General features: G+C 42.5%; 1 protein-coding gene across 2 annotated transcripts; it reads right to left on the reverse strand.

Moving 5' to 3' along the window:
- Positions 1 to 60: 60 nt before the first annotated feature.
- Positions 61 to 16,959, reverse strand: LOC110503928 (cytosolic 5'-nucleotidase 3). 2 transcript variants are annotated; one of them, XM_036972412.1, is made up of 9 exons: positions 16,243 to 16,959; positions 3,474 to 3,572; positions 3,269 to 3,338; positions 3,110 to 3,156; positions 2,919 to 3,004; positions 2,756 to 2,845; positions 1,956 to 2,118; positions 1,532 to 1,732; positions 61 to 1,331 (listed from the first exon to the last, which is right to left on the reverse strand). In XM_036972412.1, exons 1-9 carry the CDS (start codon positions 16,378 to 16,380, stop codon positions 1,230 to 1,232), a joined length of 996 nt encoding a protein of 331 aa, XP_036828307.1. In that variant the 5' UTR covers positions 16,381 to 16,959; the 3' UTR covers positions 61 to 1,229. The 2 variants fall into 2 exon arrangements, with proteins under 2 accessions (XP_036828307.1, XP_036828309.1); XM_036972414.1 differs by lacking the exon at positions 16,243 to 16,959 and adding an exon at positions 5,380 to 5,414.
- Between the last annotated feature and the right edge of the window lie 582 nt (positions 16,960 to 17,541).

Below are 17,541 nucleotides of genomic sequence, written 5' to 3' on the forward strand. Positions count from 1 at the left end.
GTTTCAACCACAATCCCCACACAACCTTGATTGTACAGTTGAACAAAAAATACAAACATGTTATTTGACAAGTTTTATTGACAAGTTTCCCCCCCTCTGTCAAATTCAAAGTTAAGAAAAGGCAACGTGCAGGAGTAGCAGCACATTTAAAATGCTAAAATTTAAAATTAACATTGAACATGTGCAAGACAAAACTGAGAAATTTAAAGGGGGGGGGGGGGGTAGGAAACATTTCCAAGCTTGAGGTAGAGTTCAAATTTGAACAACAAAATTAAAAACAGGTCAATGGGTGTGGATAAAAGGCCAAGTTAAACAAAATAGTCTTATTGAACTTCGCTGATCCACAGACAACGGTGCTTTACCCAGTGGTGTTCTCTTGTAATATACTGCCAATTGAGCAGGCTACTTTTCCTCTGTGTAATGACTTTTGGTAGCACCTTATTTGACACTATATTGTTCATAAAGTCAGTTACACTAACAGTAGTAACCCATCATTTATAAAAAACTTTAGCACCACTAGTTACTACTATTATCTCAACTCATTGACAATTGTTTAATTTCTTGATATAAGCACCATAGGGTAACAACCATGCAGTCTATTTACATGGCACAGAAAATGTGCAGTGTTAGTACTCCTATAAAATAATGTGCTACTTTGCAGTGTGGCTATGGTAGCAAAGTCCCCATGTGAACACTGATGAGGTGTATACATGGCTTCTCTTCTGCAAGACAGAATCCATTACTACATCCATAAAACCAGTGATAATATTCATACCAATGTCTGAGTATTGTTCACCCATAGACAGGTTCAAGTTATTTTTTCAGACCTACATTGATTCCTGTAGCCAAACTGTTGCAGAATGCAATGAGGTGATTGTGGTGAAATGCATGCTAGGACCGTTTCAAAAGACGTTGCTGTGTTCTTGTGTGGATGCTCGGTTTATGATTTGCAAACTGATACAAGCATTACAATATAAAAAAATATTATGAATAACAATAACGTGCAAATTATTGTTATGGAGTGGAGGACGTCGACAAGGTTGCAGACAGACAAAGACTGAGGCTGTGTACTTTAAAATAGTTCATTGAGAGGAGAATATAAAGCTAGTGTATGTCGAGAGGCTGTGAGTCAGTGGCGGGGGGGGGGCAGTAAAATCTGTCTTGGGAGTCCAGAGGTTGGTTCATTTTCCATGGGTTTGGGGAAGTGTGTCAGTATGAAGTGGGGGGGGTTATATAATCTTCTGAAGGATGGAATTGGGCACATCTAAAGTCTCGTCCTTTACCAGGACGATGTCATAAGAGTCCAGATATTTCTCCAAACGATCCTCCACCTGCCAGGGAAGAGAGAAGAGTTACGATGCAGATTGACACAGACACAGACACACACACAGCACATAACCTCATACTTTCATATCAGTCACTATAGTCACATCTTCAGACTATTAATATCCAGCAATCTAGCTGGTGATGGGAGCAGATAGAGTTGCTGACTGGCGATTTGGGGGGTCATATGGGTGGGTTGCGGGGGCACCTTGTCGTTGAGGAAGCCGATCTTGAGGATGTTCTCCACATTGGGCACGCCGTCAGCCATGTTGAGGTCACCTAATGAGTCTCCCAGCAGCACGATGTTGCAGTTGTCCTTCACCTGTTTGAAGTACTCCGTGTTGCGCAGGGCGCCGTCGTGCTTGTTGAACACATGGATCAGCTCTCCTTTGAAGCCCCTCAGCTCGCCCTGAGAGAAGAAAAATACTTGAGTTTAAATGGAACGGAGCCAACTGATGCGAATGCAATGCAATGCATACACCCAGGTAGAACCATAGCTTTATTATCAGCTTTATCAACACTCAGAAACTCAGGCCTATCCTCAGCTTTATCAACACCCAGAAACTCAGGCCTATCCTCAGCATGTAACAAGCTCTCCTCGAGGGACGGGGACGGACGGACGGGGGACTTACATTCTCGTCGAAGTCCATGAAGTTGGACACCACCTTGACGTTGGGGTGGTAGACCCCCGCCTGGTGGATGATCTCCTCCAGGACGTCTCCCAGACCCGCTGAGAAGATGAACACGGGCACGTTGTGCTGCTGGAGCCGGTCAAAGAATGGCTCATAGCCCTCCCTGTGGGACAGACATGTAAGCATTAAAACCACCCATAGCCCTCCCTGTGGGACAGACGCGTAAGCATTAAAACCACCCATAGCCCTCTGTGGGACAGACGCGTAAGCATTAAAACCACCCATAACCCTCTGTGGGACAGACATGTAAGCATTAAAACCACCCATAGCCCTCCCTGTGGGAAAGACATGTAAGCATTAAAACCACCCATTGCCCTCTGTGGGAAAGACATGTAAGCATTAAAACCACCCATAACCCTCTGTGGGACAGACATGTAAGCATTAAAACCACCCATAGCCCTCTGTGGGACAGACATGTAAGCATTAAAACCACCCATAACCCTCTGTGGGACAGACATGTAAGCATTAACACCACCCATAGCCCTCTGTGGGACAGACATGTAAGCATTAAAACCACCCATAGCCCTCTGTGGGACAGACATGTAAGCATTAAAACCATTCATAGCCCTCTGGGACTGACATACAGCTTATATGAACAAAAATTATTCACAGGCAGAAATAAATAATATTTCGTAGAGCTTGTGTTCATGAAGCGGCAATAACGGCCACTCTGGTTCAACTTGTGTCCTGAGCTGCTTTCTGTAGTTTAAATTATTTCAACATTTCCTATCAGGTCTTACCTCAGGCAGGCGTCCGAGTCTCTCACCACCTCTGAGAGTTTGTCCTTCTGTAGCCTCTGCTCCACCAGTAATGTGTGGGACTTAAAATACCTGTCAACACACAGAGTGTGCCTTAGCGAGAGCAATTGTGCACGCGTGTGTGAGCGTGCTTGCGTCTACTCACCATTCTACCATAAATGGATACTTCTCCTCCATCGTTAGATGGGGGTCGATCTCTATGGGGTAATATGTGTTCTTAAGCTCTAGTAACTAAAAGACAGACATAAAATCAATTAGCGTTAACACATATGCTAGTATATTTATGCTTTTGTGACGCCTACAAATACTATTACGCAATAGTAACATCAAACACACCTTCGTCCTACAATCTTCGGTGACAAGCTTGCAGTTGTCAATGATATCTATGTGGAAAGGAGGACTTTGGTCAGATGGATAGGCCCGGAGACAGTCATAGGCAGGTAACTTATTTAGAATGTCCCAGTGAATGTTGAACTGGTTTTATGTTGTACTTACTATGACACGTGGGGCAGCGTTTGCCGTTGACTGCGAACCGGCTTAACGTCATGTCAAAGTCAGTGATGACCTGAAAACAAACCAGGAGAGCCATGGAGGGGAGTCAGTGATAACTCTGGTCATCATACTGTCACCACAGGGTGTCACTGTTCAGAGAATACGAACGGCCCATTTCTCTTTGCACACCCTTCCCCTCCTACTGTACCTGTAGTTTGGAGGCGCCACCCTTGATCATGCCACAGATGATCTGCTCCACCCGCTCTGGATCCCTCATGTGGACCGTGTTCTTCTCAAACTCTGGCATCTGAGAGATGGAGAGGGCGAAAGACACAAAGAGATCGTTAAGTATGCTTCTAATATACTTCTACAAGTAGCATGTCACGCCCATTACTGAATCGATAATATCACATCAACTCAATCATTGAAAAGAACACCCCTCCGGAGGGAGGGGAGGAGGACTCAATTATAAAAAAACGTGTTGAGGTTGACTTGAGTTGGGCATATGGTTAATATTTGGTGGGGCGCCAGGCCAGGGATGAGTTTAAAAGATCACCGCCATTTTTTGAGCAAAGGTAAGAGGAGCCAGGAGTAGACTAACTGGATATCACAACACCCCTCTCCCCTCATGCCCCAGCCCCCCCATTTCCCCAGGGCCAGAGCAGTGAAACAGCTGATGTTATGGCTCATTCTTCCATACATAACTGATCATCATCCAAACAAGCCCCAGGCCAGGAGGGAGGAAACCTGAACCACAAACAACTTCCAGGGCTGTAGACACCAATATTTTCTATTGAATCTTAGCTACTTGACTTGGTGGTCTAACGATCAGGCAATGAACTAGGTTCAGGTGAAGAAATGAGAGAGAGATCTATAGCTCAGTTGAAGCCCTGTTGACATGTCAGGGCAGGAATGCAACAAACCATGAATACAACCTCCAGCTGGTACGAGCACACACCCTTTTCTCCCCTTGAGTGCATTTTTAAGGTTGCTAATAAAGGCCCACCTTGACTGATGGGGTGGAGCTGGGGAAGATAGGGGGTGTAAACTAGAGGTCGACCGATTAACCGGCATGGCCGATTTCAAGTTGTCATAACTATCGGTAATCAGCATTTTTGGATGCTGATAACATTGCACTCCACGAGGAGACTGCGTGGCAGGCTGACCACCTGTTATGCGAGTGCAGCAAGGAGCCAAGGTAAGTTGTTAGCTAGCATTAAACGTATCTTATATAAAATAAAAAAAACAATCTTCACATAATCGCTAGTTAACTACATATGGTTGATGATATTACTATAACTAGCTTGTCCTGCATTGCATATAATCAATGCGGTGCCTGTTAATTTATCATTGAATCACAGCCTACTTCGCCATCTGATTTTTTTTGGTCCTCCAATAAATTGGTATCGGTGTTGAAAAATCATAATCGGTCGATACCTGGGTATTCCGTCACCAGAGTGTTTGACTATGGAAATAGCCGACACCCCATGAACAAACTTCGTGCACACACCCATCAAAGAGGTATGCAACAGCGTACCAAGACTGTGGTATCAGTGGACGTGTCCAGGGTTATGACTGGGATGAAGTTGGGAATCCCTTCTCACCCCTCCTTACAACCCTCTCACTCCACTTAATGTAATACACTGGGGCTCAGGGCTCCTTTAAGTCTTCCCTGAGAGATGAACATCCCTGATCCATGGAACAGAACACCCTCTCCTTCGGTACATTGGAGTTGTTTACACAATGTCATGTGTCGCAGTCTTCTAATAGATACACCATTCCAGATACATTGGTCATAAAAAACACAGATGACACCTTTGTAACTCATTCTTGAATATTAGATATAAACTTAGTTAGCAGAATCCACACTCAAGAGCGCCGAATACCAGTCATACCTATTTACAACTATTAATACACCCTCCTCTAATAATGTACAGTATAGACTACATAATTATCCATGAATTCCCATCTTCTTCCATGCATTCAGTACATCCTTTCTCCAACCCATAAACATTAAATACACATCATTTGCAGCCTAGTCATTTTCTGACTTTCTAGAGCAATTTGTAGCTGGTGCTAACAGCAGGGTTCTGACCAACAGCACACACACTTACCTTTTCCTCTGGTCTTGTGCAAAACAAGTGAAGAAAAGGTTCTCTGTCAGCAGAGGGCTTATATAGGCAACGCAAGAGGGGGCGTCACCCAAAATAGATTGGATCAGATATTCCCTCCCCTTTGTAAGAGGCATGGCAAGCACACTGACACGCAAATGAACAACTCACACACAGCTTCAATGTGTCATAAACACATGACAAAGATTAAATTAACATCTTAAAAAACATAAGTAGATGAGGTGTAACATGGAATAGCCCCATGGCAGTAGTTTACCTTTGACCCCTGAGCTTTTAAGAGGTACTGTAACTGGAATCCATTATAATCACATGATGCAACAGAAAGAGCCCTAACACTGGTCTGGATTATTGCCAGGCCAGGGATGAAAAACTGAGGTGCAATTCTCCAACGCAGAGCACACACACATTAAGACCCCTACTCTGCCCCAAACATAATTTGTGTGTGCATGGCTATGGAATAAACAGGGTCTAAGGGTCATGGTTCATCCACTCTGCTCTCTCTGGTTATATGCCGCGTTCACATGCTAGCGGAACGCTGACATTTCTAACTTGCTGATTTGTTGACCGAGGCACGTGTATAACTAAAACAAATTAGCAAGGTCGGAAATGTCAGTTCCAAAAAGCACGTGAGCATGGCAATATCTAAGAGCTCAGTGTTAGGACAGTCATTACTTATGCCTAGCACAGAATGCTAGGACCAGAGAAACCCTACCTCAGCTGCAGGGTCACATACCACCTTTCAATAGGCCCAACTCAGGCAGAGCATTCTAAACACATCTCCCCAAAATAAGACTACACACACACACACACACCTATCCAATAAACATTGGGCAAATAACTATACAACGTAAGGGCTGGCCAATCATATTCAGGTCTGCATTTTTACCATGGTGACTGTTGGGTTTCTAACACTGGTATCATATGTAGGTGAGAAATCCAACCTCCTCACCCAGGCCTTGGGGCAGTAGGTTAAAACCTGATACACTAACGCAGTCTTTTTTAGAAGACATTTAAAACTACAAGGATATACAAAAACACGTCCCACCCAATCTAAAATTAAAAAAAATCCCTCATAAGTAGGCTAGGCCTACCTTTTCAACAATCCTTGGAAAACTGTCAAACATCAGGTGTTGGCAATTCTGCCTCACCCGAATATTTTATTTTGGGGGGGGGGGGGACAGCATTTAAAACCTATTGTCAGTTTAACTTTCACATCCGTGAAAGTGCTGGCTCAACATTCCTTTCTACAGTGGAGCATGTCTCATCCTCACCCCCAGTCTTGTTCACTAAAGTCAAAGGTTACAGAGCACACAGGGCTGGAGTTAATTTATAGTAGTCTGCATTCAGTCTACCATCAGCCATCGGGCAACAACAGAGTGGAAGATGTGCTTTGAGGCATTTCCATTTACCTGTGCATTTGTGACAGCATTATGCCTACACAGATATAGGGAAGAGAGGTTCTATTGGGTGAATCAGTCAATGTAAGATAATCTACTGAACATTTCTGCAGCAAATGTAAATAAAAACACCTACTATGGGGAACAAAGGCAGAAGAGAAAAAAATACATTAATAAGGGCTGTGACGGCATGCTGCTCACAACAGTCTAGTTCAAGAGTTTTGACTGAGCCAAAATGGTGACTTTGCCAGGCAGGCTTGGACACTCATTTCCCTAGAACAGCGTTCTGATAAGCTGTGTGTGCTGTTCTGTGATTAAAGTAGGGCTGTGGTTGGGCCCCATTTAGTTTGGCAAAGTATCATCCACATTGCAACAGTACATTTCATGATAGCTTAATAACATGCATTTTTCTTAACTTGTCGTGCCCACTGAAAAACCTAAAATAGTATTGGCTCTGGGGTGGAGTAGAAATGGTCCTATTAGAGGTCTTACCCCTTGAAAGAAAGTCTAAGAGAAACAGACAGATCACCTTGGCCCTATACTCCACACCTCATAAATATCAATAAGTAGACAGTAAAGTGGACAATGTCTGCTGTAAGAGCTCTTCAGCTAACAATATCACCACAGGTACAGTCCGCTCTGTCGTAGATAAACTCCCTCTCGACAAAGGAGGAAGGTTGTAACTCTGTTGCCCCTGGATAAGCATGCCATGTCACAGGAGAAGCCAGAGAGAACATTTTGTGACCTCAGCCAACAAGGTCACTAACCCAGCAATATACACCTATACTCTTATGTCAGTCACCCTTCCTTGGACTATTTAAGCCTAGACTTTGTTGAGCGACACATTGTAGTGGCGATTCCCTATGAAAAGCCACTGGCACAGGAGAGAGCAGTCCATAACACGTCCACAAACATCAGCTTTCCAAATGTTACTCTTTTTGGGTGAAGTTTCCATTTACTGCACATATAAATAGCTCCAATACACATATTCCTATAGAAAAAGGTAAAGAGAGATCCATTCTATAGGCTGTATCTGTGATACGGTAACAACTATGTGCTAACCCTTCCTGGTCACCTGTGCTAACCCTTTCCTGGTCACCTGTGCTAACCTTTTCCTGGTCACCTGTGCTAACCCTTTCCTGGTCACCTGTGCTAACCCTTTCCTGGTCACCTGTGCTAACCCTTTCCTGGTCACCTGTGCTAACCCTTCCTGGTCACCTGTGCTAACCCTTCCTGGTCACCTGTGCTAACCTTTTCCTGGTCACCTGTGCTAACCCTTTCCTGGTCACCTGTGCTAACCCTTTCCTGGTCACCTGTGCTAACCCTTCCTGGTCACCTGTGCTAACCCTTCCTGGTCACCTGTGCTAACCTTTTCCTGGTCACCTGTGCTAGCTAGCTAACCACACACACACACACACACACACACACATCCAACATATAGTGCCTTCTAGTGTACAAAACAAGTCAAAATAACCCTTGACAGACATACACAACACATAAACAGACCAAAACAGCTCTCACACTGTATAGGCCGGAACGTCATGTAAAGACACTGGTTCTATACTGGAGTCAAAGTAAGACTTTGAAAGTAATAGTGAAAGAGCTGTCATAAAATCATGAAAATACTATTTGCATTCGCCCCCACGCTGCTGCTACTCTGTTTATTATCTATGCATAGTCACTTTAATACCTCTATGTACATATTACCTCAACTAACCGGTACCACCTGTATATAGCTTCAACATTGTTATTTTACTGCTGCTCTTTAATTATTTGTTACTTTCATTTTACTTTTTTTTAGGTATTTTCTTAAAACTGCATTGTTGGTTAAGGGCATGTAAGTAAGCATTTCACTGTCTACACCTGTTTTTGGCACATGAAAATTTAACACACCATAATACTAGAACATGGAGTAACAATATTTTTCTAAAATAGCTACACAGATCAAACTGAAAAAGATGTCTAATATGAAGTAAAACAGTTCAGCTCTGAGTAAGACTGGCAAACAATCTCCATGGAGAAAGTGGAGTGAATGTGTTTATTAGCTTGAGAGCAAGCATGAAGAATTACAAATGTTCTTGCCTGCCATCTAGTGGCCAATGAGGTTCAATACATGAGACCATTTCCAACCATGTAAACCAATCCCAAACCCAACCATGTAAACTTTCAGGACCCTGTCTTTCAAAGATAATTTATGAGAATCCAAATAACTTCACAGATATTCATTGTAAAGGGTTTAAACACCGTTTGCCATGCTTGTTCAATGAACCATAAACAATTAATGAACATGCAGCTGTGGAACGGTCGTTAAGACACTAACAGCTTACAGACGGTAGGCAATTAAGGTCACAGTAAAGAGGCCTTTCTACTGACTCTGGAAAAACAACAAAGAAAGATGCCCAGGGTCCCTGCTCATCTGCGTGAACGTGCCTTAGGCATGCTGCAAGAATGCATGAGGAGCTGTTTGAGCCAGAGGTCTGGCAGAGTGCCATGAGCTGATCACGCGTGCGCCCGTGAGAGGTAGCTGGGTTCCATTGCATTTCTAAAGACAAAGAAATTCTCCAGTTGGAACATTATTGAAGATTTATGTTAACTTCTTGGTGACAGGGGGCAGTATTTTCACGTCCGGATGAAATGCATGCCCAAATTAAACTACCTGCTACTCATCCCCAGAAGATAAGATATGCATATTATTAGTATATTTGGATAGAAAACACTCTGAAGTTTCTAAAACTGTTTGAATCATGTCTGAGTATAACAGAACTTATGTAACAGGCGAAACCGAGGAAAAACCATTCAGATTTTTTTGTTTGTTGAAGTCACTCTTTTCAATGAGTTTTCATTGGGAATCCATTTCTAAAGGGACCTTCTTGCAGTTCCTACCGCTTCCACTGGATGTCACCAGTCTTTAGAAATTGGTTGAGGTTTTTCCTTTGTGTAATGAAGTAGCCCTGTTCAAAACGAGGGTGACTTCAAGCGTACTGTTTGTGACGCGTGACCAGAAAGGTAGCGTCAGTTTGTTTTCTTCCTGTATTGAACACCGATCATCCAGTCTTCAATTTTAGTGATTATTTACATTACAAAATACCTGAAGTTGTATTACAGATAACTTTTGAGATATTTTGTAGTCACGTTGCGCAAGTTAGATTATCTATTATGAGAATTTCTGTAATTGGATGAGGCTTTCTGCACTTTCACCGGATGTTTGTTTGAGACAATGTATTTCTGAACATAACACCAATTTCAAAATTAGGTTTTTGGACATAAAGATTAACTTTATCGAACAAAACACACATTTATTGTGTTACATGAAGTCCTGTGAGTGCCATCTGATGAAGAGCAAAGGTTAGTGATTAATTTAATCTCACAAGTCAGAAATAGCGCCCTCTCCTTGGCTGGAAAATGGCTGTATGGTTTTCTGTGACTAGGTGCTGACCTAACAATCGTTTGGGGTGCTTTCGCCGTAAAGCCCATTTGAAATCGGACACTGTGGCTGAATTTACAAGGTTTATCTTTAAAATGGTGTATAATACTTGTATGTTTGAGGAATTTTAATTATGGGATTTCTGTTTTGAATTTGGCGCCCTGCAATTTCACTGGCTGTTGTCGAGATGGGACGCTACCGTCCCACATATCCCAGAGAAGTATTATATTATCAATAAAATGAATTTAGCCTCAAATAATGAAACATGTTCAATTTGGTTTAATTAACGCAAAAACAAAGTGTTGGAGAAGTAAAAGTGCAATATGTGCCAAGTAAAAAAGCTAACGTTTAAGTTCCTTGCTCAGAACATGAGAACATATGAAAGCTGGTGGTTCCTTTTAACATGAGTCTTCAATATTCCCAGGTAAGAAGTTTTAGGTTGTATTTATTATAGGACTATTTCTCTCTATACCACTTGTTTTTCATATACCTTTGACTATTGGATGTTCTTATAGGCACTATAGTATTGCCAGTGTAACAGTAAAGCTACCTGGTCTCGAACCAGGGACACATCGACAACAGCCACCCTCAAAGCATCGTTACCCATCGCTCCACAAAAGCCGCAGCCCTTGCAGAGCAACGGAAAAAACTACTTCAAGGTCTTAGATCGAGTGACGTCACCGATTGAAACACTATTAGCTCGCACCCCGCTAACTAACTAGCCATTTCACATCGGTTACACCAGCTTAATCTCGGGAGTTCATAGGCTTGAAGTCAAACAGGGCAATGCTTGAAGCACAGCGAAGAGCTGCTGGCAAATACATGAAAGTGCTGTTTGAATGAATGCTTATGAGCCTGCTGCTGCCTACCACCGCTCAGTCAGCCTGCTCTATCAAATCATAGACTAACATAATAACACACAAAAATACGAGCCGTAGGTCATTAATATGGTCAAATCCAGAAACTATCATTTCGAAAACAAAACGTTTATTCTTTCAGTGAAATACAGAACCGTTCTGTATTTTATCTAACGGGTGGCATCCCTAAGTCTAAATATTGCTGTTACATTGCACAACCTTCAATGTTATGTCATAATTATGTACAATTCCGGCAAATTAATTACAGTTCGCAACGAGCCAGGCGGCCCAAACTGCTGCATATACCCTGACTCTGCTTGCACGGAACACAAGACAAGTGACAATTTCCCTAGATAAAAGAAATTCATGTTAGCAGGCAATATTAACTAAATATGCAGGTTTAAAAATAGTCATAAGACTCCTGAACAGGTAATCAAACGGCTACCCGGACTATTTGTATTGTGTGCCCCCCCCAACCCCTCTTTTTTTGTTTATCATATGCAGTCACTAACTATACATTAATGTACATACTACCTCAATTGGGCCGACCAACCCGTGCTCCCGCACATTGGCTAACCGGGCTATCTGCATTGAGTCCCACCAACCCCTCTTTTACACTACTGCTACTCTCTGTTCATCATATATGCATAGTCACTTTAACCATATGTACATGTACATACTACCTCAATCAGCCTGACTAACCGGTGTCTATGTAGCCTCGCTACTTCTATAACCTGTCTTTTTACTGTTGTTTTATTTCTTTATCTACCCATTGTTCACCTAATACCTTTTTTGCACTATAGGTTGGAGCCTGTAAGTCAGCCTACACCTGTTGTATTCAGCGCACGTGACAAAAACTTTGATTTGATTTTAACGAAAGGCATTGATGTTTAGGTTTATTGGTAAAAACAGTAATTTTTTCACAAATGCGCTTGTTAAATCACCCATTTGGCGAAGTAGGCTGTGATTCGATGATAAATTAACAGGCACCGCATTGATTAACTAGGACAAGCTAGTTAATTAAACTAGTAATATCAACCATGTGTAGTTAACTAGTGATTATGTTAAGATTGTTTTTTTTACAATATACGTTTTATGCTAGCTAACAACTTACCTTGGCTTCTTGCTGCACTCGCATAACAGGTAGTCAGTCTGCCACGCAGTCTCCTCGTGGAGTGCAATGTAATAGGCCACAATCAGTGTCTAAAAACGCAGATTACGAAAACTTCAAATCGGCCCCAATTAAAATCGGCCATTCCGATTAATCGGTCGACCTCTAGCACAAACCCACCGTCGCCGGACCAGACTGGCGAAAAAGTGCTCTTCACTGACGAGTCGCGGTTTTGTTACACCAGGGGTGATGGTCGGATTCACATTTATCGTTGAAGGAATGAGCGTTACACCGAGGCCTGTACTCTGGAGCGGGATCGATTTAGAGGTGGAGGGTCCGTCATGGTCTGGGGCGGTGTGTCACAGCATCATCGGACTGAGCTTGTTGTCATTGCAGGCAATCTCAACGCTGTGCGTTACAGGAAAGACATCCTCCTCCCTCATGTGGTATCCTTCCTGTAGGCTCATCCTGACATGACCCTCCTCCATGACAATGCCACCAGCCATACTGCTCATTCTGTGCGTGATTTCCTGCGAGACAGGAATGTCAGTGTTCTGTCATGGCCAGCGAAGAGCCCGGATCGCAATCCCATTGAGCACATCTGGGACCTGTTGGATCGGAGGGTGAGGGCTAGGGCCCTTCCCCCCAGAAATGTCCGGGAACTTGCAGGTTCCTTGGTAGCACCTGCAAGTACACAGCAAGAACTGGCAAATCTGGTGCAGTCCATAAGTAGGATGCGCACTGCAGTACTTAATGCAGCTGGTGGCCACACCAGATACCGACTGTTACTTTTGATTTTGACCCTCCCCTTTGTTCAGGGACACATTATTCCATCTGTTAGTCACATGTCTGTGGAACTTGTTCAGTTTGTCTCAGTTGTTGAATCTTGTTATTATCATACAAATATGTACACATGTTAAGGTTGCTGAAAATTAACGCAGTTGACAGTGAGAGGACGTTTTTTTTTTGCTGAGTTTAGTAGATGCCCATCATTGACCAACAGGACACCACTGTGGGCTGGGACATCAGGCTACATGAGCACACCTGGATACTGTGGAGTGGATGTGTGTTCTTACAACAGTTGAGCCATCATCAAAAGCGGATGTCCTTCACATTCTGGGGACATTGTAAAAAAAAAAAATGTAAAAGCAGAGAGCAACGGTTGCCTAAATAGAGCCCCAGTCAGAAAGCAGGGAATAGAGCAGACAGCAGGTCATTCCTGGAAGAAGTTCAGTGTGAATGAATGGGTCAACACACTAAATGTCATGCCCACCCCTAGGCCTACTATCTAGGTTCTGTGAAACAGAATACCAAAAGGTATCTTCAGGATTAGAATATTGACATACACCAAGTATACTAAACATTGGGAACAACATCCTAATATTGAGTTGCACCCCCTTTTGCCCCAATTCGTCAGGGCATGGACTCTATAAAGGTGTCAAAAAAGTGTTCCACATGGATGCTGACCCATATTGACTCCAATGCTTCCCACAGTTGGGTCAAATTGGCTGGATGTCCTTTGGGTGGTGGACCATTCTTGATACACACGGGAAACTATTTAGCATGAAAATCCCAGCAGCATTGCAGTTTGACACAAACCGGTGCACCTGGCACCTACTACCATACCCCGTTCAAAGGAACTTAAATATTGTGGTCAATCCATGTCTCAAGGCTTAAAAATCCTTATTTAACCAGTCTCCTCCCCTTAATCTACACTGAAGTGGATTTAATAAAATGACATCAATAAGGAATCATAGCATCACCTACTCAGTCTGTCACGGAAAGAACAGGTGTTCTTAATGCTTTGTATACTCAGTGGCTATGCATATTCTGGTCCAGTTATCCTTGGACGTCTTTCTAGTGACATTCAGTACATATTTTGCACATTCTGAACATGGGTACGCTCGGTATAGTTTTGATCTTGACAGTTCCTAACCATTTAGCCATGCTTACATGGGTAAAATCTTTAAATATAGGTATATGGAGGTCACCCTTTCTGCCGTCTATAAAACAATGCTATATTGTCTTGTGCACCGGTTAGTGATGTATCAGACAACGTAAGCGTCTGGCTGCCTGTGAGGGACAGATAGTGAAAGACCGGCCTTCAACTATATCAAACAATGATTCTGCAACATTTCACTGACACAATTGGCCCTGTGATTGTTGAACTATGTAATAATTCAAACTATTGATGTACTGTGTCTAAAAATAAATGAACAAAAAAGATACTGTAGCAATTCTCGCTATATGAGCCACTTTACAATTCACACCAAGTGGGTTAACCCCCTACATTGGTATCAGAAGTAGGAGGGTGGCCGTGAGGCCATCGGAATGCGCTGCCCGGATGTGTGAGGGGGCCGAGAAGTCAAAGCACGGGGACGTGCCTTCCTGTCTTAAGGGGGGCAGTGTAGCAATCCTCGCTATATGGCCACATTACAATACCCACCAAGTAGGTTAATCTGATTGGCGAGACACATAGGGTGTTTGCCTTTCATGGCAGCGACCCAGGTTCACTCCCTGCCCCGCCATTCACTGAGATACATTTGTCTTCTGATCCAGATAGTCACTAAATCTAACCTAGGCTGAGGCCCAACATTTAAACAAATCCTCAGTTGTACCCTTTTATGGTAGGTTGTCTAAACATCAGTCTGGAAGAAGTCGCTGTAAACCAGAATGTTGAATGCAATGATATTTAAAGATGAATCGTTGTACCATCTTTCTGGGCAACACGATCAAATTCACATAGAAATGTGTTATAAATCTGTCAGTCATTCTCATTGAAAGCAAGTCTAAGAAGCGGTAGATATGTTGTGTGTGTGCTATGCTTTCTGTTCTTGAGTTTAGTTTTTGCTTCTTTTTCCCTTTCAGGTTTGTACACCAGCTTCAAATACTATATTTTTGGTTATGGAAAATAGATTTCACAGCAGTTTAGATGGTACAACGATTCTCTACACTATACTTGCTTTGTCAAACTGAATATAGGCTAACTATTAGAATTTTAGTAACCAGAAAATGGCTGAACGAGTTCTGCATAGTGCATCATTTAAAAATTACTTTACTGGTTGTCCTTGGTGTTGGTCCTTTTTGGCAGTAGGAAGTGTAAATAGGTTTAACCACAGGAAAGTGTAGTTTACCCAACTTTTTGCAGCGCCTGTAGGTTCTGTTGTTTGTACTTTCCATCTCCTGATGCATTTAACGTGATGCACAATATAGAAATAGCAGAATGTAACCGAACTTTTGTCGATCAAAGCCCGTTCCTTCGCAAATAGCTGAATGTGGAATTTGCCAGTTAATTGCGAGGTACAATGTTTGATCTGTGCTTAGGTTAAACTCGGCCATTGTTCACATATTGGGCAAGTCCTGTGCGAATTGTTTCAGCATTGAAAAGAGAAACCGACATACAGACCAGCGTACTGAAAGTCAGGTTAATGACACTACTCTGGATATTTTGTCTTAGATAATCTTCTATAGAAAAATCTGTGAACAAGTAAAGTACGTTCAAATTAAATTAATTCAACCGTCTGACATGTGATAGTGAGCCTAACGTTACATGTTAGAGACGAGAGGGGAGTCTTCCACTCTCGGGAATCGAAGTGACTAACAGATGGTAGGCTACATGTCCTAAAATTGAGAATGGACCTTGCAGAATCAAAACATTTATCTAGCAATGATGTTTGAGGACAAGCAATGTGAAAAGTAAAACTCACACCTGATCTGTAAGTCCGTATTTTGACATACCAGTTGAAATTGTTTGATAGGCAGACTACTTTGGCCTCAAAACTTATTTAGTTGTCATTTTGGACAGGGGGCTCGAGGTTAGAGCAGAAGGGGATTTGCATAACTCGGAAACAAACCACTGTACCTACATTCTTTGAACAAAAATATTACTACAATAGGACTAGCTAACAAACAGCGTCAAATTAGTCATGTCACGATTTGACAGCTTTTCGTGGCACCATGATAGCGACCTAGCAAATAATGACCTCTAAACCACCCTTGCTATCTTTAGGAACATCCGCGACTGCGCACATGAACAGCACGCGCGAGTCCACTCACCATCTCGATGATCTTCGTTTTCTTTCCCGCTCTCTTCTTCTTGGCGAACATGTACTGGGCGAGAACCACACCTCCGAACAGGGCACATACACTGGCACTGGCCGCGGCACCGACTTTTACCACGGCAGTCTTGTCCATGGTTGTGCCGCTCCAAACAAACGATTCTACTCCTTCCTTATGTCAACATGGTCCCTCCCTCGAGTCGATTGGCGACTGAGACTGTAACGGACTACGTACGTACGTGCCCTCCTATCGCTACCACTCGGGTGAAAGCGGGGGGTTTGATGTGTATTTATACCAACATCTTTTAATCATCCAGGGGTATTTCACCAAACGAACCCAAATATTTGTTGTAATTGTGCTGGTAACGCATAGAGTAAAATGCTACAATGAAGAAATTGATACACATTTTCAGTTTCCGTATTATTTGTTTCTAATTAGTATGAACCACGTCCATGGAAACGAGCCCCAACAAAACAGATGTTTGCCTATACGTACATTTAATAAGAATACATTACTCATTACAATTAATTACATTAGTCATTACTATAGCCCAATAATAGGATAGGGTGTATGCCTGTATTTCGCAATATTTTTGTCTGCATTTCAGATATTGTCTGCAGAAAAAGATTTACCTACATAACCAATGGTGCAAGTTTTAGACAAGAAGGACTAATCAATTACAATGAAAATTCCCCCCATCTGCTGCCAAATTGTTCACATTACCGAGCGCGTGCTAGACAGCGGCAGAATCTCAATCGCCTCCTTCAAACCCATTGGAAGGACATCTGTTTTTTCCTCGTCCAATTGGGTTTGAGAAGGCGAGAATAGAGGACGCGAGTAGTGTGCGAAAAATATTCTCCCTATGACGATAGCAAGCTCGTGATTTGAATAGTGGCAAGGGGAAGTCAAAATGTTTGTTGATTCTGTCCCACAATTTGAAAATTGTTTAAATACTAGCCATATCTATAACTAGGTTTCCATCCAACCATTTCATGTGGATAAATTATCTGCCTCATGAAAAATATCACGAACGGGCTGATGGAAGGATATGCCGGTACAATTGAATAAATGCCGACAGACAACTTTGTTCGTTCGAAATAGTGGGCTCTATTTGCGTTGATAAAATCAATTATGTGAGAAATTGCGGTGGATATCTCTTTATGAGCAAATATTGATATACTAACGATAATTTCGAAGGAAACTTTGAGTTACGCGATGATATGTTGTGTGGTCCCACTACGACTCGGAAAACCATGCAGTTTGAGGCTACAGATAAAATAAATTAGGAATTTAACA

Source organism: Oncorhynchus mykiss, chromosome 3 (genome assembly GCF_013265735.2).
Source record: "Oncorhynchus mykiss isolate Arlee chromosome 3, USDA_OmykA_1.1, whole genome shotgun sequence".
Classification (NCBI taxonomy): domain Eukaryota; kingdom Metazoa; phylum Chordata; class Actinopteri; order Salmoniformes; family Salmonidae; genus Oncorhynchus; species Oncorhynchus mykiss.